The sequence below is a fragment of the Oncorhynchus nerka genome, linkage group LG7 (genome assembly GCF_034236695.1).
Source record: "Oncorhynchus nerka isolate Pitt River linkage group LG7, Oner_Uvic_2.0, whole genome shotgun sequence".
Lineage (NCBI taxonomy): Eukaryota > Metazoa > Chordata > Actinopteri > Salmoniformes > Salmonidae > Oncorhynchus > Oncorhynchus nerka.
Window position 1 is genome coordinate 83,442,360 of NC_088402.1, and position 27,445 is coordinate 83,469,804.

At 44.2% G+C, this 27,445-nt stretch overlaps 1 protein-coding gene across 1 annotated transcript in view; it reads right to left on the reverse strand.

Moving 5' to 3' along the window:
• Positions 1-27,445, reverse strand: part of LOC115118611 (sodium channel protein type 8 subunit alpha-like) — a 192,222-nt gene that overhangs the window by 138,843 nt on the left and 25,934 nt on the right. Inside the window, exons 6-8 of the mRNA XM_065020885.1 lie at positions 9,338-9,559; positions 8,889-8,952; positions 7,844-7,985 (exon numbers count right to left, since the gene is read on the reverse strand). Of these exons, the coding sequence (XP_064876957.1) occupies positions 7,844-7,985; positions 8,889-8,952; positions 9,338-9,559 (428 nt within the window). The remainder of the gene's footprint in view (positions 1-7,843; positions 7,986-8,888; positions 8,953-9,337; positions 9,560-27,445) is intronic.

Sequence of the window (27,445 nt, forward strand, 5' to 3'; positions counted from 1 at the left end):
AAACACAGTGGCCTCCATCATTCTTAAAAGGAAGAAGTTTGGAAACACCAAGACTCTTCCCAGAGCTGGCTGCCAGGTTAATTTGACCAATCTGGGGAGAAAGGCCTTGTTCAGGGAGGTGACCAAGAACCCAATGATCACTCTGACAGAACTCTAGAGTTCCTCTCTGGAGATGGGAGAACCTTCCAGAAGGACAACAATCTCTGCAGCACTCTACCAATTAGGCCTTTATAGTAGAGTGGCCAGACGGAAACCACTTCTCAGTAAAATGCACATGATAGCCCGCTTGGAGTTTGCCAACATGCATCTAAAGACTCTCAGAACATGAGAAACAATATTCTCTGGTCTAATGAAACCAAGATTGAACTCTTGGCCTGAATGCCATACTTCACGTCTGGAGGAAACCGGGCACCAGCGCTATGGTGAAGCACGGTGGTGGCAGCAGCATCATGCTGTGGGGATGTTTTTCAGCGGCAGGGACTGGGATACTAGTCAGGATCGAGGCGAAGATAAACGGAGCAAACAGAGATCCTTGATGAAAACCGTCTCCAGAGCGCTCAGAACCTGGGGTGAAGATTCACCTTCCAACAGGACAACGACCCTAAGAAAACAGCCAAGGCAACACATGAGTGGCTTCAGGACAAGTCTCTGAATGTTCTTGAGTGGCCCAGCCAGAGCCCGGACTTGAACCTGATCAAACATCTTTGGAGAGACCTGGAAATAGCTGTGCAGCAATGCTCCCCATCCAACCTGACAGAGCTTGAGAGGATCTGCAGAGAAGAATGGCAGAAACTCCCTAAATACAGGTGTGCCAAGCTTGTAGCGTCATACCCAAGAAGACTCGAGGCTGTAATCGCTGCAAAAGGTGCTTCAACAAAGTACTGAGTAAATGGTCTGAATACTTATGTAAATGTGATATTTCAAGTTTTTTTTTAAATTACAAAAAAAAACGTTTTTGCTTTGTCATTATCCTCCTTGACACCCTAGACCCACTCCAATTTGCATACCGCCCCAGCAGATCCACAGATGACACAATCTCAATCACACTTCACACTGCCCTTTCTCACCAGGACAAAAGGAACACCTATATGAGAATGCTGTTCATCGACTACAGCTCAGCGTTCAACACCATAGTACCCTCAAAGCTCATCACTAAGCTAAGGACCCTGAGACTAAACACCTCAATCTGCAACTGGATCCTGGACTTCCTGACGGGCCGCCCCCAGGTGATAAGAGTAGGCAACAATACGTCTGCCATGCTGATCCTGAACACTGGGGCCCCTCAGGGGTGTGTACTTAGTCCCCTCCTGTATTCCCTGTTCACCCACAACTGCGTGGCCAAACACGACTCCAACACCATCATTAAGTTTGCTGACGACACAACATTGGTAGGCCTGATCACCGACAACGATGAGATGGCCTATAGGGAGGAGGTCAGAGAACTGGCAGTGTGGTTCCAGGACAACAACCTCTCCCTCAATGTGAGCAAGACAAAGGAGCTGATCGTGGACTACAGGAAAAGGCGGGCCGAATAGGCCACCATTAACATTGACGAGGCTGTAGGGGAGCGGTTCCTCAGCAGCTTCTACCCCCAAGCCATAAGACTGCTGAACAATTCATAAAAATCGCCACCGGACAATTTACATTGACCCCCCCCCCCCCCTTGTACACTGCTGTTTGTTTGTTACCTATGCATAGTCACTTCACCCCCACCTACATGTACAGATTACCACAACTAGCCTGTACCTCAACACACTGACTCGGTACCGGTGCCCCCTGTATATAGCCTCATTATTGTAATTCTTATTGTGTTACTTTTTATTTTAGTCAACTTGGTATTTTCTTCCTCTTGAACTGCACTGTTGGTTAAGGGCTTGTAAGTAAGCATTTCACGGTAAAGTCTGCACTTGTTGTATTCGGCGCATGTGGCAAATAAAGTTAGATTTTATTTGAAGCCATTGAAAACAGTTTATCACAGCTCACTAGGCTTTATTACGGGTGATAGGTTGAGTACACATCACGGCATTCTGTATCAAAAGGTAGGCTGGCCCTCTTTGAAGTCTCAAAGATCAATGCATTGCACTATTTTTGTTTATAAAGCCGTCTTGCATAAACTTCCTCCATACCTTACTTTATTATTAACCTATAGATGTACATATCAGTCCTTAGATCAACGTTGGACTCTCTCCTAACACAGGACGCTGAAAATAAAATTATATTTGTCTGGCAAAAAGCTAAATGAACATGGCGATAAGCCAGGAAAGTACTTGGCGTACCTAGCTAAACAGAGAGCTGACTCACAGTCAATTGCTACTATTACTGATTCTGATGGCAATCATTTATATAAAAATAAATTGATAAATGACTCTTTAGAAATTGTATGCAAATCTTTATGCCTCAGAACTGACAAATGACGCACCCAAATTAATGGAGAACTTATTTTCTAAGATTGAGCTCCCTACTATCTCCGAAGAACAGAGGTCTCTCCTTAATGCCCCTATTACCGAGGAAGAGGTAATGTTCGCAATTAAGAATCTGCAAAATGGTAAGGCCCCAGGACCAGATGGGTTTTGTAGTGAGTTCTATAAAGAGTTCCATGGCCTGATCCTTGAGCCATTGCGTGATATGTTTAATCACTCATTTTCAAATGACCAGTTCCCTCAAACGCTGAGAGAAGCCAACATATCACTTATTCTCAAAAAGGGAAATGTCCAGAGTCTTGTTCCTCGTAGAGACCCAGTTCACTTCTGAATGTGGATAGAAAATTGCCTTCTAAAATTCTAGCCACAAGATTAGAGGACTCACTGCCACTAATTGTGAAAGGAGACCAAACTGGCTTCATTAAGGGCCGTAAGTCATGCAACAATATCAGGCGGCTTCTTAATGTAATTCAAGCCTACCAACGAAGTGCTATGGCTGGTCTTGTGCTCTCCCTAGATGCTGAGAAAGCATTTGATCGTGTGAAGTGGTCTTACCTATTCTTTGCTCTAAATACATTTTGGGGACAACTTTATAAAATGGGTGAAAGTTTTATATGACGATCCTCAGGCTGCTGTCCTTACTAATGGGCTAAGGTCAAATAGCTTCTCTATACACAGAGGTACCAGACAGGGCTGTCCTTTGTCCCCTCTCCTCTTGCACCCGTTTAAAATAAATGTACCTTTATTTAACTAGGCAAGTCAGTTAAGAACACATTTTTATTTTCAATGATGGCCTAGGAACAGTGGGTTAACTGCCTGTTCAGGGGAAGAATGACAGATTTGTACCTTGTCAGCTCGGGGGTTTGAACTTGCAACTTTCCGGTTACTAGTCCAACGGTCTAACCACTAGGCTACCCTGCCGCCCCTGCCACCGTTATGGAACCACTGGCCGAGGCCATCAGGGTAACGCCTGCTATACAGGGGCTGCTCATTGGTGATGTTCACCATAAAGTAAGCTTGTATGCTGATGATGTTCTGATATTCATCTCTAGTCCCGAGACTTCAATTACATCTCTTATTAATATTATTGAATTATTCAGCGAATTCTCAGGCTATAAGATTAACTTAACTAAATCAGAGGCTATGCCACTTGGTAACCTTCACTCTGTACCTAATACTTCTCCCCCCTTCCCTTTTAAAGGGTCTCCCTCAGGTTTCAAGTATCTGGGTATATTTGGAACTCCTAAATTCCAGCAAATGTACAAAGCCAATTTTGTTCCCTTGTTTGATACAATAAGACTGGAGCGCTGGAACTCTCTCCCGATTTCTTGGTTGGGTAGAATTGAACATGAACATTTGAAAATGAACATTTTACCTAGACTACTTTCCCCAATCCAAATGATCCCAGTATTACTCTCCAATAAGTTAATAAAGGATGTAAATGGATGGCTAAGTTCCTTTATATGGAGTAAACGCAAGCCAAGACTTAAGATGGCAATATTGCAGCTGCCATGTTCTATGGGCGGCTTGGACCTGCCCAATATCAGGTTCTATCAATGGTGTGCCCACCTTTGTTGTATTTCTGACTGGATCTCAAATGACTCCTCTATTTGGTTAGACATTGAGACTTCTCTTTACAAATACCCCTTACAGGATCTTTTATTTTTCAGAAGGTTCAAGTCTGTAGAAGATCACTGCAATAATCCCATTACACTTAAGGAGGTCAGTTCAACATTTTTTGGGAAGGTCCAAACTAACCTCTGCTTTTACCCCAATTCTTAACAACCCAGATTTTGGTCCAGGATTGCTGGATGCTGGCTTTAACTTGTGGCTTAATAAGGGCATACGCAGACAAAATGACTTATTTGCTGATAAGATTTTATTGTCATTTGAGCACATGGTCCAGAAATATCGACTCCCCAAGCAGTACTTTTTCTGCTTCCTACAAGTAAGACATTAAATTCTGAAGAGCACCACCTTAATTGGCAACCCTGATATGTCTGTCATTGAAAGAATGCCTTTTTTCCCAAAAAGGAAAATGTCTGTAAGTCTGTTTTATGATGCTTTAAGGTCATTTTCTGCTGTCGACACACAGAGGGTGAAACAAGTGTGGGAGAAAGAATTGTCTGTTACTATTGACGAAGAGATGTGGGAGGACATTTGGAGATATGCAAAAACAATATCTATATGTAATCGTACTAGAGCAATCCAATTAAGAATAATACACAGATTGCATATACTGTATCTCCAAATTGCAGACATGCTTTTAGCCCCTGTTCCTCTTCTTAAATGTAAAACTGATACAGGCACCCTAACACATTGTTTATGGTCATATACCAAAATACAAAGATACTGGTCTGGTGTTCTGCAAGAAATTGAAAAGATCCTAGGGGTTGATCTAGAATTGGACCCAGTTCCTTTACTGTTGGGTCTCCCTAGTAGGCATGTTACTTCTGTGGGTAAGAGGAGGCTTTACAACATCCTTACCTTCTCAGCGAGGAAAAACATCATTTTACAGTGGATTAGTGATAAGGTTCCTTCTATTAAAGATTGGCATAAGATACTATTTGAATGGGTGCCACTGGAATATCTGACATGTACATTGCATTCTAAAACAGATCAGTTCTACAAAGTATGGGAACCTTATCTAAATTACCTAGAACCTGAGGTATCAGCTATTATGCTGCAAGGATTCTTTTAGAATGGTGGTGATCTATGTATTTCAGAATTATACTGTACGTTCTGTGTGTGGAACCTAACTTCTTGGTTTAAACTAAACTTTTCTGTTTTATTTCTGTTTGTATGTTTGTTTAAAATGTATGTATTGAGAGACGCAATGACGGGGATGGGGTGAGAGAAGCGCCGAGCAGGGAGAGGAAGAGTGTGCATGTATGTGTGTGTATATGTGTGGATGTACAGTGGGGAGAACAAGTATTTAATACACATGCAATAAAATGCAAATTAATTACTTAAAAATCATACAATGTGATTTTCTGGATTTTTGTTTTAGATTCCGTCTCTCACAGTTGAAGTGTACCTATGATAAAAAATTACAGACCTCTACATGCTTTGTAAGTAGGAAAACCTGCAAAATCGGCATTGTATCAAATACTTGTTCTCCCCACTGTATGTAGGTATATATATATATATGGGTATGTATGTGTGTATGTATATATATATATATGGGTATGTATGTGTCTATATATATATATGCAGGTATGGGTATGTATGTGTGTATATATATATATATATATATATATGCAGGTATGTGTAAGTGAGTGCTGTGTTTTTGCTTTGTCGTTGTTGTTGTATCTCTTAATATGGGTGAAAATTGTGAAATTCCAATAAAAATACTGTTACAAAAAAATAACTCTAGACGTACAAGACACCTGCTCTCAGGGATGGGTAACTCCGGAGGTCCCTTCCATCTCCAGTGAGTAGATCTGCTTTTAGCTTTTTTGCACCTTACGTGTGGAATGATCTCCAACGCACTTTAACATTGGAGGAATTGGTGCCTCTAGAGCTTTGGCTCCCAAACTTTTTATAGTCCCGTACCCCTTCAAACATTCAACCTCCAGCTGCGTACCCCCTCTATCACCAGGGTCAGCTGTACCCCCTCTAGCACCAGGGTCAGCGCACTCTCAAATTATGTTTTTTTGCCATCATTGTAAGCCTGCCACACACACACTATATAATACATTTATTAAACACAAGAATGAGAGTGAGTTTTTGTCACAACCCGGCTTGTGGGAAGTGACAAAGAGCTCTTATAGGACCAGGCCACAAATAATAATATAATAATAATCATCAATAATTTTGCTCTTTATTTAACCATCTTACATATAAAATGTGATTTGTTAATCGAAAATTGTGAATAACTCACCACAGGTTAATGAGAAGAGTGTGCTTGAAAGGATGCACAGAACTCTGCAATGTTGGGTTGTATTGGAAAGAGTCTCAGCCTTAAATCATTTTCCACACACAGTCTGTGCCTGTATTTAGTTTTCATGCTAGTGAGGGCCGAGAATCAACTCTCACATAGGTATGTGGTTGCAAAGGGCATCAGTGTCTTAACAGCGCGATTTGCCAGGGCAGGATACTCCAAGATGGCGTAGCAGTGCAGACGTGTTTTGTTTCTTCGTCCTCTCGTGTACTTTTGTATTTTTCGTCTTATTTTGTATATATTTCAATTTTATTTTCAATCTCTTTTCCATTTTAATTCAATTATACCTTCCGGTAATCTGCCTAACGCAATGTGAGACGGAACCGCTATTATGTTTCATTTTTAGACCTTATAGCCAGAACCATCTAGCCATCAGAAGATAACTAGCTAATTAGCTACACGCTATTTAGTCATTGTTAGCCACTGCTAGCAGCGTTTACCTTCTGCACAGATACCAACCCTTTTTTTTGCCTGGATAATACTTGCCATTCTACCAGTATCGGACTGTTTCTCCACTACAACGCCAGACCATTACTCCTGATCTTCAATGCTAGCCCCGCCTCACCACCACGTCTGGGATATGGCTTTTTCTTTGCAACTCTGCCTAGAAGGCCAGCATCCCAGAGTCGCTTCTTCACTGTTGACGTTGACACTGGTGTTTTGCGGGTACTATTTAATGAAGCTGCCAGTTGAGAATTTGTGAGGCATCTGTTTCTCCAACTAAACACTCTAATATACTTGTCCACTTGCTCAGTTGTGCACCGGGGCCTCCCACTCCTCTTTCTATTCTGGTTAGGGGCAGTTTGCGCTGTTCTGTGAAGGGAGTAGTACACAGCGTTGTACGAGATCTTCAGTTTCATGGCAATTTCTCGCATGGAATAGCCTTCATTTCTCAGAACAAGAATAGACTGACGAGTTTCAGAAGAAAGTTATTTGTTTCTGGACATTTTGAGCCTGTAATCGAACCCACAAATGCTGATGTTCCAGATACTCAACTAGTCTAAAGAAGGTTTATTGCTTCTTTAATCAGAACAACAGTTTTCAGATGTGCTAACATAATTGCAAAAGGGTTTCTAATGATCAATTAGCCTTTTAAAATGATAAACTTGGATTAGCTAACACAACGTGCCATTGGAACACAGGAGTGATGGTTGCTGATAATGGGCCTCTGTACGCCGATGTAGATATTCCATAAAAAATCTGCCATTTCCAGCTACAATAGCCATTTACAACATGAACAATGTCTACACTGTATTTCTGATCAATTTGATGTTATTTTAATGGACAAAAAAAATTGCTTTTCTTTCAAAACTAGGACATTTCTAAGTGACCCCAAACTTTTGAACAGTGGTGTAACTCAAAACCAAACCAACATATCCTTTGGTAAAACAACAAGCCTGTCTCACCAGCATAGATATACAATATCATAGATAGAAGCCATGTATATAATACTGTATGTTCTATTTCATTCTGTGCTCACCAGCATGTAGAGGTTCTCCCAGAAGTCCTGTGTCATGAGTCTGAAGAGAGCCAGGAAAGCCCATCCAAAGCTGTCAAAGCTGGTGTAACCGTAATTTGGATTCCTGCCAGCTTTCATGCATGTGAAGCCTTCAGGGCAGCGGCTGGGGGGAGAGGAGAGGGCCACACAACCATACAAAGACTCAGCAATATTTACATACAAAAACAACATGGCTGCCGGATAGTACAATTGTCTGGTTTAATGAAAGAATAAGAATGATAGACAGGCAGACACAGAAAGAAGGAGAGACAGACAGACAGACAGACAGACAGACAGACAGACAGACAGACAGACAGACAGACAGACAGACAGACAGACAGACAGACAGACAGACAGACAGACAGACAGACAGACAGACAGACAGACAGACAGACAGACAGACAGACAGACAGACAGACAGACAGACAGACACATTTAAACCAGTGGAGAGTGATAGCGCTGAAGTCATCCATGTATCCTATGGAAAACTCCTGATGGCGCATGAAGACGGAATTTTTTCAATTTGAAGCGCGCCATATGGGGGTGAATGACACCAAAAACACACTCAGGATTATGATGAGGAGACTGGTGGGAGGAGCCATTACAACGAGCCTGGCATCCTATAGATCCTCCCACCAGCCTCCTCTGGTAAATAGCAAAGGATCATGGTCGATGTACTTGTTTTCATCCTGCCTGAGAGACGCGCGCAAAGATCACAGGCCGGCTCATGATTGGTCTGTGTCAGCACGTGGTCCTGCGTGACTACAAATGTAGTAGTCAGAATGGATCACTATTTAATTAAATATCTAGATTTGTAGCGAACTTGAAAATAATTCACTGTGGGGATTGAAATTCATCATAATATACTAATTTTAGAGTCCAAAACAGTCGTCTAGAAAACATCTTTGGACCATTCTAGAAATCCTAATTTACATAGACTTTCTTGGGCATACCAGGGTTTTTGGCACAGCTTGGGCAGAGCTCATTCAGTTCCAGAACGGACACCAGGGGCCTGTATGCAACTCACCCAGAATCTGAACTGTTGCCACATAAAAGGGCATCCAATTGTCTAGGCAGGAAGTAGAAATTTTCTGGTGAAAGAAACACAACACACACATACAGAATAGCATCAGAATAACATTCCCTATCTGTCTTTTCTAATGGCCATTTAGGAGTAGAAGGCTAGACCTCTGCAGCTATGTAGATCAGTGGAGGCTGCTAAGTGGAGAACGGCTCATAATAACTCCTGGAACGGCGCAAATGGAATGTTATCAAACCATGTGTTTGATGTATTTGATACCATTCCACTGATTCCGCTCCAGCCATTAACACGAGCCCGTCCTCCCCAATTAAGGTCCAACCTCCTGTGATGTAGAGGGATATAGGACAAATTTTCTCAGCAAATGCAAACATTTTGCTACGTTGTGCTCTTAAAAACACAACCCTGGTGTGTTTGACTGCGGCCAGGCTACTTACTGTCGTTATTGATGTATTCATTCCAGTCGAAGCCTATGCTGCCGTTGGCCAAGAAGTTCTCGGTGGAGTTGATTGGCCAAATCACGCATTTTTGTCGTAGGTTGCCCATGAAGAGCTGTAGTCCAATCAGAGCGAAGACACCGAGACAGAATACCGTGAGGATCATAACATCTGACAATTTCTTCACCGATTGTATTAGAGCACCGACAATGGTCTTCAGGCCTGGGGAGGGAGAAACACACACACACAGACAAACGTTTGCACACACACAAACGCACAGAGGTACAGACACAGACGGACGTGCACACACACAAACCAAAGAGATGATGCAGAAGGTTTGTATATGGGAGACGATCTTGGGGTTCCCAGACAAGGTGACTTTGTTGTTCTGTATTGCCTGTCTAATAAGTCCATGATAAAAGTACTGTACTGTATTGCCTGTTTAATACGTCCATTACCAAAGTACTGTGTTATACTGTCTAATAAGTCCATTATCTAAGTACTGTACTATACTGTCTAATAAGTCCATTATCTAAGTACTGTACTATACTGTCTAATAAGTCCATTATCAAAGTACTGTACTATGCTGTCTAATAAGTCCATTATCAAAGTACTGTACTGTATTGCCTGTTTAATACGTCCATTACCAAAGTACTGTGTTATACTGTCTAATAAGTCCATTATCTAAGTACTGTACTATACTGTCTAATAAGTCCATTATCAAAGTACTGTACTGTATTGCCTGTTTAATACGTCCATTACCAAAGTACTGTGTTATACTGTCTAATAAGTCCATTATCAAAGTACTGTACTATACTGTCTAATAAGTCCATTATCAAAGTGCTGTCTAATAAGTCCATTATCAAAGTGCTGTCTAATAAGTCCATTATCAAAGTGCTGTCTAATAAGTCCATTATCAAAGTGCTGTCTAATAAGTCCATTATCAAAGTGCTGTCTAATAAGTCCATTATCAAAGTACTGTACTATACTGTCTAATAAGTCCATTATCAAAGTGCTGTCTAATAAGTCCATTACCAAAGTACTGTACTATACTGTCTAATAAGTCCATTATCAAAGTACTGTACCATACTGTCTAATAAGTCCATTACCAAAGTACTGTACTATACTGTCTAATAAGTCCATTATCAAAGTACTGTACCATACTGTCTAATAAGTCCATTACCAAAGTACTGTACTATACTGTCTAATAAGTCCATTATCAAAGTACTGTACCATACTGTCTAATAAGTCCATTACCAAAGTACTGTACTATACTGTCTAATAAGTCCATTATCAAAGTACTGTACTATACTGTCTAATAAGTTCATTACCAAAGTACTGTACTATGCTGTCTAATAAGTCCATTATCAAAGTACTGTACTATACTGTCTAATAAGTCCATTATCAAAGTGCTGTCTAATAAGTCCATTACCAAAGTACTGTACTATACTGTCTAATAAGTCCATTACCAAAGTACTGTACTATACTGTCTAATAAGTCCATTACCAAAGTACTGTACTATGCTGTCTAATAAGTCCATTACCAAAGTACTGTACTATACTGTCTAATAAGTCCATTACCAAAGTACTGTACTATACTGTCTAATAAGTCCATTATCAAAGTACTGTACCATACTGTCTAATAAGTCCATTACCAAAGTACTGTACCATACTGTCTAATAAGTCCATTACCAAAGTACTGTACTATGCTGTCTAATAAGTCCATTACCAAAGTACTGTACCATACTGTCTAATAAGTCCATTACCAAAGTACTGTACCATACTGTCTAATAAGTCCATTATCTAAGTACTGTACCATACTGTCTAATAAGTCCATTACCAAAGTACTGTACCATACTGTCTAATAAGTCCATTATCTAAGTACTGTACTATGCTGTCTAATAAGTCCATTACCAAAGTACTGTACCATACTGTCTAATAAGTCCATTATCAAAGTGCTGTCTAATAAGTCCATTACCAAAGTACTGTACCATACTGTCTAATAAGTCCATTATCAAAGTGCTGTCTAATAAGTCCATTATCAAAGTACTGTACCATACTGTCTAATAAGTCCATTACCAAAGTGCTGTCTAATAAGTCCATTATCAAAGTACTGTACCATACTGTCTAATAAGTCCATTATCAAAGTGCTGTCTAATAAGTCCATTATCAAAGTGCTGTACTGTACTGTCTGCTTTATGTCCATTCCTTCATCAACCAGTATTCAACTTACAGTATATTGTGCGATGGGATGGATTGTCCTGAGTATCCATTATAACACACCCTTATGCCTGAGTTGGGTATTTAATAATACAATACAAATTGATGTGTCATCAGTATATAGTATGTACCTGTACACTGAGTATACAAAACATTAAGAACACCTGTTCTTTCCATGACATAAGACAATTGAGACATGGATTGTGTATGTGTCCCATTCTGAGGGTGAACGGGGTATGGTAGTAGGTAATGTTTCCTCTAAACTGAGTGCTTGCTTTAGTGAGCAGCTCCCCTCGGACTGCCGGTGCAGAAGCAATATGAGATTAAACTTCACTCAATTTTCTACAGTTTTCCCCTTTAGTTAACACTATCAAAGTTTCACCTCACTGTGGGAATTGTGATTGAATCAACGCAATATTAGCCGCGTTCAATGTAATATACCGAAATAAAACAAACTATGCAAGATTTAGTATGCAAAACTCATTTGTGTAAGAGATTTTCTCGTAGGCAGAGCGCATTGGTGTATGATTCTATTGCATTGACAGCACAACTCATGATGTACTCTATACGGTGCGCCATAACCAATCAGAGCAGCAGTAGGCCTATATGCAAATAGCCATTGCCATATATGGATCTGTGCCATTCACTTTGAACTGGACTGTGTTTAGGCTACAGTATGAGTGGTCTTGAGTAGATGTGTTTGTGTTGAGATCAAAGTGAGAGCTGCATGGAGCGACGTGTGCACATTTGTTCACATTATTTGCTAGTTAGTCAATTATTAGCCCAGTTATAGATCATTTGTAGTCAACAATGGGGGAGTGATTGCTTCCTACAAGAGCACAAAACATGTACATTTCTATCACTCTTTAAATAGCCAGTTGTGAGCCATAAGTAGCCAATAGGCAGACGGTAGCATCATTTGTCTGATTCTCTGTAATAATGGGAATAATAATGAATTTGATTTTGTAAAGTGGTTTCTTGCACCAATTTATTTATATTTAACTAGGCAAGTCAGTTAAGATCAAATTCTTATTTACAATGACGGCCTAGGAACAGTGGGTTAACTGCCTTGTTGAGGGGCTGTTCGACAGATTTTACCTTGTCAGATCAGGGATTCGATCTTAGCAACCTTTCGGTTACTGGCCCAACGCTCTAACCACTAGGATACCTGCCGCCTCAATGTACTTGGGGAGGCAGGGTAGCCTAGTGTTAGAGTGTTGGACTAGTAACCGGAAGGTTGCAAGTTCAAACCCCCGAGCTGACAAGGTACAAATCTGTCGTTCTGCCCCTGAACAGGCAGTTAACTGTTCCTAGGCCGTCATTGAAAATAAGAATTTGTTCTTAACTGACTTACCTGGTTAAATAAAGATTAAATAAATAAATGTACTTATCTATTTTTAGTGTATGCAACATGATGGACTGACTGGTTTAAATGTGTATGATGTGAGAAACTATGTGTATGTGATCCTTTTAATGGGAGGCGAAGACAAAGAAAAATGTCCATCCTGGATGGACAATAAAGTTTTATTCTATTCTGTCAAACACAACATTTTCAGTCCCCTCCTTGTCTGAAGGACAAGTGGATAAACAGGTTAATGTCAAGCCCTGCATGTTTTTTTTTCAAAAGTCTCATGGAATGTAGGCCTATATTGAACACCACACATTGGCTGCTACTGTAGGCTGATAGAAAAGCTAATTCCATGTTAAAATGTGATGGGATTATGCATTATGATCAAATGGCCACAGTAGCCAACATGACCACTTTTAAAACTATCACAACATTCAAGTCTGCGCTCAGCAGACCCAGACTCAGTGTAAAAAAAAAATCTAGGGAACATTGGTAGTAGGTGCCAGGTGCACTGGTTTGTGTCAAGAACTGCAACGCTGCTGGGGTTTTCAAGCTCAACATTTTTCCATGTGTATCAAGAATGCTCTACCATCCAATGGACATCCAGCCAATTTAACACAACTGTGGGAAGCAGTGGAGTCAACATGGGCCAGCATCCCTGTGGAACGCTTTAGCCACCTTGTAGAAACCATGCCCCGACCAATTGAGGCTGTTCTGAGGGGAAAAGAGGGGGTTAATAGTAGGAAGGTGTTCCTAATGTTTGGTATACTCTTTATATATATCAAACAAGGAAAATTGTCTATAAAAAGTAAAAACCTTGTAGTAGGTTGGAAAGCTGACATTTGATATCTTACATTTAAATAACATAAATGTAAATAACGTAAAATGTATAACCTCATTAGTTAAAAACAGTACAACATCAGAAAAATTTCAACAACTGATTAAAATTAAACCATTTTATAATACAAATATGAACAATAAATATCAAAAAGCCATCCCCTCTGTTTAGAGGTTTAGTAATGAGACACTCACTGGCTGTATACAGTTAGTTGATATGCCACTACTGAACCAGGAAGAGATCTATTAGTATCACTGGCTGTATACAGTTAGTTGATATGCCACTACTGAACCAGGAAGAGATCTATTAGTATCACTGGCTGTATACAGTTAGTTGATATGCCACTACTGAACCAGGAAGAGATCTATTAGTATCACTGGCTGTATACAGTTAGTTGATATGCCACTACTGAACCAGGAAGAGATCTATTAGTATCACTTAATGTTAACAGTTAAGAAAAACTTAAAAAACATATCACTACTGAACCAGGACGAGACGTATAGTATCTTGCCTTGCAAAATATTTCCTCTATGTTGCCAGGAGGACTCCAGGAAACTGAACAGTGAGAGGGCAATCCGTAAGAAAGAAAGGAAGTAACCACAGCAGTACAACGAGGGGATATGATAAGAGGTCAGAGGTTCAGGCAGGCAGGGGGTAGAAACCAATGACATGCAGGCTGAACAGAAACCATTCAATGCCACCGCCACTCTGGGGCCTTTTCCTCTCATACCTGTCATTAGGTTAAAGCACAAACATCTTACCCCAGCTCTACTACAGCCAGACTCTTACCCCAACTCTACTACAGCCAGACTCTTACCCCAGCTCTACTACAGCCAGACTCTTACCCCAACTCTACTACAGCCAGACTCTTACCCCAGCTCTACTACAGCCAGACTCTTACCCCAACTCTACTACAGCCAGACTGTTACCCCAACTCTACTACAGCCAGACTCTTACCCCAACTCTACTACAGCCAGACTCTTACCCTAACTCTACTACAGCCAGACTCTTACCCCAACTCTACTACAGCCAGACTCTTACCCCAACCCTACTACAGCCAGACTGTTACCCCAACTCTACTACAGCCAGACTCTTACCCCAACTCTACTATAGCCAGACTCTTAACCTACTAAGCTCTTACCCTAACTCTACTACAGCCAGACTCTTACCCTAACTCTACTACAGCCAGACTCTTACCCCAACTCTACTACAGCCAGACTGTTACTACTCTACTACAGCCAGACTCTTACCCCAACTCTACTACAGCCAGACTGTTACCCCAACTCTACTACAGCCAGACTGTTACCCCAACTCTACTACAGCCAGACTGTTACAGCCAGACTGCCAGACTCTACCCCAACTCTACTACAGCCAGACTCTTACCCCAACCCTACTACAGCCAGACTGTTACCCCAACTCTACTACAGCCAGACTCTTACCCCAACTCTACTATAGCCAGACTGCCAGACTTACCCTAACTCTACTACAGCCAGACTCTTACCCTAACTCTACTACAGCCAGACTGTTACCCCAACTCTACTACAGCCAGACTGTTACCCCAACTCTACTACAGCCAGACTCTTACCCCAAATCTACTACAGCCAGACTGTTACCCCAACTCTACTACAGCCAGACTGTTACCCCAACTCTACTACAGCCAGACTGTTACCCCAACTCTACTAGAGCCAGACTGTTACCCCAACTCTACTACAGCCAGACTCTTACCCCAACTCTACTATAGCCAGACTCTTACCCCAACTCTACTACAGCCAGACTCTTACCTCATCTTACCCCAACCCTACTACAGCCAGACTCTTACCCCAACTCTACTACAGCCAGACTCTTACCCCAACTCTACTACAGCCAGACTCTTACCCTAACTCTACTACAGCCAGACTCTTACCCCAACTCTACTACAGCCAGACTCTTACCCTAACTCTACTACAGCCAGACTCTTACCCCAACTCTACTACAGCCAGACTGTTACCCCAACTCTACTACAGCCAGACTGTTACCCCAACTCTAACAGCCAGACTCTACTACAGCCAGACTGTTACCCCAACTCTACTACAGCCAGACTCTTACCCCAACTCTACTACAGCCAGACTCTTACCCCAACCCTACTAGCCAGACTGTTACCCCAACTCTACTACAGCCAGACTCTTACCCCAACTCTACTATAGCCAGACTCACCCTAACTCTACTACAGCCAGACTCTTACTCTACTACAGCCAGACTGTTACCCCAACTCTACTACAGCCAGACTGTTACCCAGACTCTACTACAGCCAGACTGTTACCCCAACTCTACTACAGCCAGACTGTTACCCCAACTCTACTACAGCCAGACTCTTACCCCAACTCTACTATAGCCAGACTCTTACCCCAACTCTACTACAGCCAGACTCTTACCCCAACCCTACTACAGCCAGACTGTTACCCCAACTCTACTACAGCCAGACTCTTACCCCAACTCTACTATAGCCAGACTCTTACCCTAACTCTACTACAGCCAGACTCTTACCCTAACTCTACTACAGCCAGACTCTTACCCCAACTCTACTACAGCCAGACTGTTACCCCAACTCTACTACAGCCAGACTGTTACCCCAACTCTACTACAGCCAGACTCTACTACTAGCCAGACTGTTACCCCAACTCTACTACAGCCAGACTGTTACCCCAACTCTACTACAGCCAGACTGTTACCCCAACTCTACTAGAGCCAGACTGTTACCCCAACTCTACTACAGCCAGACTCTTACCCCAACTCTACTATAGCCAGACTCTTACCCCAACTCTACTACAGCCAGACTCTTACCTCATCTTACCCCAACCCTACTACAGCCAGACTCTTACCCCAACTCTACTACAGCCAGACTCTTACCCCAACAGCCAGACTCTTACCCTAACAGCCAGACTCTTACCCCAACTCTACTACAGCCAGACTCTTACCCTAACTCTACAAGCCAGACTACTACTAGCCAGACTGTTACCCCAACTCTACTACAGCCAGACTGTTAACTCTACTACAGCCAGACTCTTACCCCAACTCTACTATAGCCAGACTCTTACCCCAACTCTACTACAGCCAGACTCTTACCCCAACTCTACTACAGCCAGACTCTTACCCCAACCCTACTACAGCCAGACTGTTACCCCAACTCTACTACAGCCAGACTCTTACCCCAACTCTACTATAGCCAGACTCTTACCCTAACTCTACTACAGCCAGACTCTTACCCCAACTCTACTACAGCCAGACTGTTACCCCAACTCTACTACAGCCAGACTGTTACCCCAACTCTACTACAGCCAGACTCTTACCCCAACTCTACTACAGCCAGACTGTTACCCCAACTCTACTACAGCCAGACTGTTACCCCAACTCTACTACAGCCAGACTGTTACCCCAACTCTACTACAGCCAGACTGTTACCCCAACTCTACTACAGCCAGACTCTTACCCCAACTCTACTATAGCCAGACTCTTACCCCAACTCTACTACAGCCAGACTCTTACCTCATCTTACCCCAACCCTACTACAGCCAGACTCTTACCCCAACTCTACTACAGCCAGACTCTTACCCCAACTCTACTACAGCCAGACTCTTACCCTAACTCTACTACAGCCAGACTCTTACCCCAACTCTACGACAGCCAGACTCTTACCCTAACTCTACTACAGCCAGACTCTTACCCCAACTCTACTACAGCCAGACTGTTACCCCAACTCTACTACAGCCAGACTGTTACCCCAACTCTACTACAGCCAGACTCTTACCCCAACTCTACTATAGCCAGACTCTTACCCCAACTCTACTACAGCCAGACTCTTACCCCAACTCTACTACAGCCAGACTCTTACCCCAACCCTACTACAGCCAGACTCTTACCCCAACCCTACTACAGCCAGACTCTTACCCCAACCCTACTACAGCCAGACTCTTACCCCAACCCTACTACAGCCAGACTCTTACCTCATCTTACCCCAACCCTGCTACAGCCAGACTTTCACCTCATCTTACCCCAACCCTACTACAGTCAGACTCTTACCCCAACCCTACTATAGCCAGACTCTTACCCCAACCCTGCTACAGCCAGACTCTTACCCCAACCCTAGTACAGCCAGACTCTTACCCCAACCCTACTACAGCCAGACTCTTACCTCATCTTACCCCAAACCTACTACAGCCAGACTCTTACCTCAGCTTACCCCAACCCTACTATAGCCAGACTCTTACCCCGACCCTACTACAGCCAGACTCTTACCTCATTTTACCCCAAACCTACTGCAGCCAGACTCTTACCTCATCTTACCCCGACCCTACTACAGCCAGACTCTTAACCCAACCCTACTACAGCCAGACTCTTACCCCAACCCTACTACAGCCAGACTCTTACCCCAACCCTACTACAGCCAGACTCTTACCTCATCTTACCCCAACCCTGCTACAGCCAGACTTTCACCTCATCTTACCCCAACCCTACTACAGTCAGACTCTTACCCCAACCCTACTATAGCCAGACTCTTACCCCAACCCTGCTACAGCCAGACTCTTACCCCAACCCTAGTACAGCCAGACTCTTACCCCAACCCTACTACAGCCAGACTCTTACCTCATCTTACCCCAAACCTACTACAGCCAGACTCTTACCTCAGCTTACCCCAACCCTACTATAGCCAGACTCTTACCCCGACCCTACTACAGCCAGACTCTTACCTCATTTTACCCCAAACCTACTGCAGCCAGACTCTTACCTCATCTTACCCCGACCCTACTACAGCCAGACTCTTACCCCAACCCTACTACAGCCAGACTCTTACCCCAACCCTACTACAGCCAGACTCTTACCCCAACCCTACTACAGCCAGACTCTTACCTCATCTTACCCCAAACCTACTACAGCCAGACTCTTACCTCAGCTTACCCCAACCCTACTACAGCCAGACTCTTACCCCAACCCTACTACAGCCAGACTCTTACCCCAACCCTACTACAGCCAGACTCTTACCCCAACCCTACTACAGCCAGACTCTTACCTCATCTTACCCCAACCCTACAGTCTCACCCACAGCTCTTCCCTTCAGGACAGGCAACATCTTCAGGCAGAACCCCCAGTGGTGGACGCAATTAATCCATAGAATGCAAGAGGATTCCAAACATTTCCAGAAACAGAATGTCTCTCACACATGGAACTGTTGTCCCTCTGCAGGCTTGGCCTACACCTCTTCTTGTATAATATGGTCCCAACTTAACTTAGACCTCTAGGAAGCTGACTAGTGACGGAAAAATGTACCATTAGTGAGGTGTCATGCAACTAATCAATATATCGTTGAAATAATAAGAAACAATCTCTTCTATATTTTCAGTGACACTACAAAGTGAATTTACCTTATACATTATAAACATCTTATACATTATAAACATCAAGGATTGACATTTATTGACTATAATCCGGACAGGGTTTTGACACCTCCCTGTTTTGACTTCTCATGAGTTGTCAATTACAACAGATTCCCAAGGAAATATGTCCGTCAAAATGAAAGAAACCCACAGTTTGTCTTTCTGTGAGAAGAAAAATAACTCTGTGAGTAAAACATGTTGAATTGATGTTATTACAACCTGAAACGGTTCATCATTATGTCATTTCATCATTATGTCATCATGATGTCACTTCAACCAGTTTTGCCGAGCTTTGCCAGCTGGGGACCAGAACCATAGCTGACCATCCTTCAGTGCTTAATTTGAGCAGGATCAGGTGAAAATCTCCCCCTGCCAGAATTCTCCCCCCCTTCACGTTCTTCATTGTTGCGACTTGCTTACTAGTTGAGATTTCTGCTCTTCACTCCGTTGACAGTTTAGTCTACATTTCACTGATCTTAGTAGCAGAAAGCATTTTTGTCTGCAGTTTTCGGTTTGGCTATTTGTTTCAAGTGTTTGTGGCGGTTCTAGCTTGTATGGCCCCTGGGCGAACCCCTCCTTCAGCGTCCGCGCCTGCCCCCACCCTTGGCAAGATGCCGCCCTTGGCGTTTGCCCATGTCGCCTGTACCTAAATCCGCTACTGATTTTGTATTAGTCTATAAATAAATCTCTTTGCCAAAATTCGTCATCTCTCCCGTGTCTTATTCAACTAGTATATGTGAAAGTGTCAGGATAATAATTCAGCCATAGTTGTTCTCAAATGTTTATTGCTTGCCAACATTTTACTCCCTCCTCTATGTTTATTAATATAACACACATACAATAATTATTCATTTCAGTCGCCTATCCTGATGTGAAGTTTGTTCTATAGAAACTATTTGACTCTGTTGTGTTCCACAGAAAATATTTGACTCTAGCTACAAAATTAAGCAAATTAGAAGCAGGGGGAGATTTTCGGCACAACACCGGCACATCTACGCGAGAGAAAAAAAAAAATCACTGTTTGCAAACTAAAAATTCTAACAAAAGCGATCAGTGTTCATTCGAGTTGCCTCCTCATTAATTCTCCTGCCCCCGAAAACAACATAATGTGAAAACGTAGATTTTCAGCCCACACTTGATATTTTACGAATTAATTTGTGTTGGGCCGGCTCGGGTTAATGGTTGGTGCAACATTATAGCCTATGCTTGAGACCAATGTGTGGCCGTTGATGTGGTGAAAGACAGAAGAACGCCTGTATCTCTCTCAGAACTAGAATGACGTTTACTTTCTATGACCTGCACCTCTCATCTCTCCAGCGTTGCACTTCATCATTTATTTCCTTATAGAATCATAGCCGCGGGCTCACTTTTTGTTCTCACCTCTCTCGCGCTCACTTTTTGTTCCGGCATCTCCCGATTTACAACTTAAGCACTACCATCCTTCATATACCATATCATATACTGTATGTATATTGAAATACATTTGCCAGAGTTAAGGAATAACTGCTGTCTGTTCAGAAAGAAATGACATAATTTATAATACTACACCAGAAGTAGGTCCATCATTTATAATACTACACCAGAAGTAGGTCCATCATTTATAATACTACTCCAGAAGTAGGTCCATCATTTATAATACTACTCCAGAAGTAGGTCCATCATTTATAATACTACTCCAGAAGTAGGTCCATCATTTATAATACTACTCCAGAAGTAGGTCCATCATTTATAATACTACTCCAGAAGTAGGTCCATCATTTATAATACTACTCCAGAAGTAGGTCCATCATTTATAATACTACTCCAGAAGTAGGTCCATCATTTATAATACTACACCAGAAGTAGGTCCATCATTTATAATACTACTCCAGAAGTAGGTCCATCATTTAGCCACAAAGGACCAATAGCTGTTTACAAAATTGCCACGTTTTGGACTGTGTTCACATAGCTCAATCCCAAAGCATATAGCCTGGGAACGAGCTGCAAATCTGTCAGTGAACAGCATGCAGCCGGAACAAGTCTTACGTAATATTTCAAACACAATCGCGGTTGGAAAATACAGGTTGGAAAGCAAATGACTCTTGCTTAAAAGAGAAGACTTGAATCCTACTGTAGGCTACCAAAATATTAAATCAACTTCCAAATAGGCCGATTGAGCGAACGTTGTTTTACAAAGTAAAACAAGAGATAGGCTTTTGGGATGAGCGCATCGGTGTCACGGTTCATGAATCCACTGCCTCCTTTTCCTTTTCTCTCTCTCTCTCTCTCTCTCTCTCTCCCGTGTTTGTGTGGGCGTGGTTTCCAATCTCGGCCTGATTGTCTGCGCCAGCTGGAATCACTTATCTTCCCTTTATATGTTCTGTAACCAGTGTTTCTTGTTGTCAGATCGTTGTTACTTCCCTGAGGTTGTGTCGTGTGTCCGTACTCATCTCTCGCCGCCCTTGTGTGGATTATCTGCTGTGCTCCTTCCTACCCATCCGGACACTCTCCCCTGGGTTTCTCAGCACGCTCACATAGGAGGATGCGCCCTAGTCCCTGGGTCGGATTCCGTCTGAGTACAGTCTGTCTGTCCTGTTGCTGCTGTAACCTGTATTCATTAAACCATCGTTGCTTGCATCTTGCATCCGCCTCTGTATTGTTACAGAACGATCTGACCAGACCATGGATGCAGCGAGTTCAACGAGTCTGACCGAATTCATTTCCCGTAGTATCACGAGAATGGATCAACAAGAGGAGAACATCTCCAGCACAGGTCGGGAAGTACAAGCCATTGCGACGCAGGTATCCCAGCTGACCCAACAATTACAACATCTGAGGGTCTCGCTGCGCCACCTACACCGGCAGTTCAACCCACCCCGCCAGAGCCGGATTCCCAGCTAGAGCCACGGCTACCGACACCAGAGGGTTATTCAGGTGATCCTGACTATTGCAGAGCTTTTCTTACGAGATGTTCCATGCATTTCTCGTTGCAGCCACGGACCTTCAACCGTGAACAGTCTAAGGTAGCATTCGTACTCACACTGCTATCAGGCAAAGCGGCTCTTTGGGGAACGGCGGTGTGGGCGAACCAGGACCCATGCTGCACCTCTTTCCAGACACTCTCCGAGGAGATGAGAAGGGTCTTCGATCGGGCCGTGGCGGGTAGGGAGGCGGCCAGACTACTCGCTGACCTTCGCCAAGGAGACCGTTCAGTATCGGAATACTCCATCCACCCGCACTCTGGCCGCAGAGTGTCAGTGGAACGAGGAGGCGCAGTGGGACATGTTCCTGCATGGGCTGGAGGACCGGATCCAGAAGGAGATTTATGTTCTGGACCTTCCCAGGAGTTTAAATGGACTAGTGGAACTAGCCTTGAGGGTCGACGCTCGTCTGAGTCTTGTTGGCCGCCGAGCATGCCCTAACAGACCGTATAACGACACGGAGGGCTGGCATGCCAGCGGCGGGAACACGGCCAGTTCAACCTCCGCTCACGAACCCATGCAGCTGGGGAGAGCTCGCCTCTCCCGGGAAGAGAGGGAGAGGCGGAGATCCCAAGGACTCTGTCTCTACTGTGGTAGAGCGGGCCACTTTATCCACTCCTGCCCGGTAAAAGATTAGGTCCGGTAGTAAGAATGAGGCTACTATCGGGTGGTGTCACCACAGAGAAGACCTCATCATCTACTCTCCTCCCGGTAAGACTAAGATGGGCCAACCACACGCACGACACCCAAGCCTTACTGGACTCAGGAGCAGAGGGTAATTTCATGGACTTCAAGCTCGCTCACAAACTCCAGATTCCTATCACCTCACTCACGCACAAGATATCCGTCAACGCTCTCAATGGTCAAGAACTACCCAACATTTCTCACACCACTGAACCTATCACACTCATCACTTCTGGCAATCACACTGAGACACTATCATTTCTACTCATGGACTCACCCCTTGCACCATTAGTTCTCGGCCACCCTTGGCTCACCCAACACAACCCCAGAGTTGACTGGGGTCATAATTCTATATCCATGTGGAGTAACAAATGTCTTGAGTCCTGTTTAGTGTCTGCTTGTTCGTCTGTGTCTGATTCTGTGTTTCTAGAGGAGGCGGTGGATTTGTCTAACGTGCCCGTTGAATACCTCGACCTGAAGGAGGTGTTCAGTAAGTCCCGTGCTGCTTCTCTTCCTCCGCATCGTCCCTATGACTGTGCAATAGAATTATTGCCAGGTGAGTCTCCGCCTAAAGGCAAGTTATATTCACTCTCTGTTCCTGAGAGGGAGGCTATGGAGAGATACATCTCTGGTTCTCTGGCATCTGGATTCATTCGTCCTTCCTCTTCTCCAGCGGGGGCGGGGTTCTTCTTTGTGGAGAAGAAGGACGGATCTCTGCGTCCTTGCATTGATTACCGTGGGTTGAATAACATCACAGTGAAAAATACCTATCCCTTACCGTTGATGTCCTCAGCCTTTGAAAGGTTACAGGGAGCATCCGTGTTCACTAAGTTGGATTTACGTAATGCATATCATTTGGTTCGCATAAGGGGGGGGGACGAATGGAAGACCGCGTTTAACACCCCCAGAGGGCACTTCGAATATTTGGTCATGCCTTTTGGGCTATCCAACTCCCCAGCGGTTTTCCAGGCACTCGTAAATGACGTGCTGAGAGATATGATTGATCAGTTCATATATGTTTACCTGGATGACATACTGATTTTTCTTCTTCTCTCCAGGAACACGTTCAGCACGTCAGACGAGTGCTTCAGAGGTTGTTGGAGAATGGACTTTTGTCAAGGCGGAGAAATGCATTTTCATGCACAATCCGTTCCATTCCTAGGTTACATCGTCTCGACTGAAGGTATTCGCATGGATCCTGACAAGGTTAAGGCTGTGGTGGATTGGCCAAGCCCAGATTCCCGTAAGGCCCTACAGAGGTTTCTGGGATTCGCCAATTTCTACCGGCGTTTCGTTCGCAACTTTAGCCAGATAGTCGCTCCTCTTACCGCCTTAACCTCCCCAGAGTGACGTTCAGGTGGTCCGATACAGCCGAGGCTGCATTCGTCAAACTCAAGAGCCGCTTTGTTTCGGCTCCCATCCTCATAGCTCCCGATCCCTCGCGTCAGTTCGTGGTGGAGGTGGACGCTTCAGAGGTGGGGGTAGGTGCGGTACTTTCCCAACGTTCCTCTTCTGACGACAAGATGCACCCTTGCGCGTTCCTTTCCCATCGGTTATCACCTGCGGAACGCAACTACGACATTGGCAACAGAGAGTTGTTGGCAGTGAAGTTAGCACTGGAGGAGTGGCGCCATTGGTTAGAGGGTTCGGGGGTACCTTTTATAGTTTGGACCGATCACAAAAATTTGGAATATATCAGAACCGCCAAGCGACTCAACTCCAGGCAGGCGCGGTGGGCACTCTTTTTCGGACGTTTTGACTTCTCTCTCTCGTATCGCCCGGGTTCCAAGAATGTCAAACCCGATTCCCTTTCTCGCATTTTTGACCATTCCGAACGCCCATCCACTCCCGAGTGCATCCTACCCGGGACCCTAGTGGTCTCCACACTCACATGGGAGGTTGAATCGAGGGTCAAAACGGCCTTAGAAGGGGTAACGCCTCCGCCCGGTTGCCCGCCTAATCGGTTGTTTGTGCCGGAGGGGTGTCGGTCCGATGTTATTCGGTGGGGGCATTGCTCCAACGTAGCGTGTCATCCAGGAGTCAGTCGCACTAGCTTTTTGGTTAAGCAACGCTTTTGGTGGCCACTGATGGCTCGTGACATTCACAGTTTTGTCTTGGCTTGCTCGGTTTGTGCCACTGGGAAGACTTCTAATCGACCCCCAGATGGGTTACTCCAACCGCTGTCGGTCCCTTCGAGACCCTGGTCCCACATCGCGCTAGATTTTGTTACCGCCCTCCCGCCCTCCCAGGGCAAGACTGTTGTTTTGACCGTGGTGGACCGGTTCTCGAAGGCGGCTCATTTTATTCCCTTGCCTAAATTACCATCTGCCAAGGAGACAGCGGTAACTGTCGTGGATCACGTCTTTCGCTTACATGGTCTGCCGATGGACGTAGTTTCTGACAGGGGGCCCCAATTTGTGTCCAAGTTTTGGCAAGAGTTTTGTAGGTTACTGGGAGCGAGTGTCAGCCTGTCTTCAGGGTTTCATCCCCAGAGCAACGGTCAAGCGGAGAGGGCCAACCAAGATTTGGAGAGAGTGTTGCGATGTTTGGTTTCTAAGAATCCCTCTTCCTGGAGTCAACAACTCTCTATGGTTGAGTACGCTCACAATTCGTTGCCAGTGGCAGCCACGGGTCTCTCTCCGTTTGAGTGTAGTTTAGGTTACCAGCCACCTATCTTTCCCAGTACGGAGTCCGAGGTGTCTGTTCCCTCCGCTCACGCTTTCATCCAGAGGTGCCGTCGCGCATGGAGCAGAGCCCGTGAGACTCTTCTCCGGGTGGGGCGCGCACCAAGACTAAGGCCGATCGCCACCGGTCGAAGCCTCCGGTATACGTCGTTGGCCAAAGAGTGTGGCTTTCTACTAAGAACATTCCACTCCGATCTGTTTCGAACAAGCTTGCCCCCAAATTTATCGGCCCGTTCAAAGTCACCAGGATCATTAGTCCGGTGGCGGTCCGGCTCCAGCTTCCTCCGGCGTATAGGAGAATTCATCCTACCTTTCATGTGTCTAAAATAAAACCTGTGTTTCAGGCACGCATTAACCCACCGGTCCCGGTTCCCCCGCCGCCACGACTTGTTGATGGGGAACCCACCTTTTCTGTCAATCGTATTTTGGACTCTAGAAGGAGGGGACGCGGATTCCAGTACCTGGTGGACTGGGAGGGTTACGGCCCGGAGGAGAGAAGTTGGGTACCTGCTAGGGACATTCTGGATCACTCCCTTATCGATGATTTCAATCGACAGGTAAATTCGCCTGGGAACGCCAAGAGGCGTTCCTAGGGGGGGGGGGGGGGGTATTGTCACGGTTCATGAATCCACTGCCTCCTTTTCCTTTTCTCTCTCTCTCTCTCTCTCTCTCCCGTGTTTGTGTGGGCGTGGTTTCCAATCTCGGCCTGATTGTCTGCGCCAGCTGGAATCACTTATCTTCCATTTATATGTTCTGTAACCAGTGTTTCTTGTTGTCAGATCGTTGTTACTTCCCTGAGGTTGTGTCGTGTGTCCGTACTCATCTCTCGCCGCCCTTGTGTGGATTATCTGCTGTGCTCCTTCCTACCCATCCGGACACTCTCCCCTGGGTTTCTCAGCACGCTCACATAGGAGGATGCGCCCTAGTCCCTGGGTCGGATTCCGTCTGAGTACAGTCTGTCTGTCCTGTTGCTGCTGTAACCTGTATTCATTAAACCATCGTTGCTTGCATCTTGCATCCGCCTCTGTATTGTTACAATCGGCCATCGCTGGTGAGTCAGCTGCTCATCATTGGGTGGAAACTGGAAAGCTTTTCTAGGACTCAACACAAGGTCGTTTATATTGCTCTCAGATTCTTAGTTTGTCAGTATCAAAGTAAACTGTAATTTCGATCATTTGTGAGGTATTCAAAAATATTCAGCTAAACTCTCCAAGTCATAAAATGACTGAACTGAATGAAATGTGTTTGTGAAAGGTCAAATTCTTCCCAGACCCAAGTAAAAAAAACCTCATGTGTGTAACTTCTGTAAGCACCTCTCCTCTGATGCTCTACGGCACTACACAAAATCAATGATATGTGTGCACTGCTTTATTAACAAGGTGATTTATTGTTGATTCACTGTGGTACCGCAGAGCCCCCTAGGTCACCCCTCTCTCACGCTCACTTTTTGTTCTGGAACCTCCCGATTTACAACTTAAGCACTACCATCCTTCATACACCATATCATGTACTGTATGTACTGTATGAACTGTATGTGTTGACTCATTAAAGGTTAGTGGCTCATTCAGTCACCCCATCAGCATTCTAGAAAGCTCCAGAAAGCTCTAGAATGCCAGCGGAAAATATGTGTTCTATTTTCTGTTCAAGTCGTCATTATAATGAAAAGTTAACCATCAACATGAACAAAACAGCAAACGGAAACGGGCAAAACAAACGTTTTCAATGCCATCTTTCATCAGCCAAGCTTTTTAGCAGGCTGATACTGTAAAGCAAGTCACTCAAAAGCATCATGCAGCGTAAAATATGTCCACAAACTAGGCTTGGCAGTCTTCATCAATAATGAATAAGTATATTCTGTGGGATGTCAGTTCCCAGCTGAGCGTCAACATACTCTACGTTTCTTCTTTAACAGACGTATAGAGTCAAATTCATTCATTTGCGTCCTTTTCTCCCCGTAATAAATAATG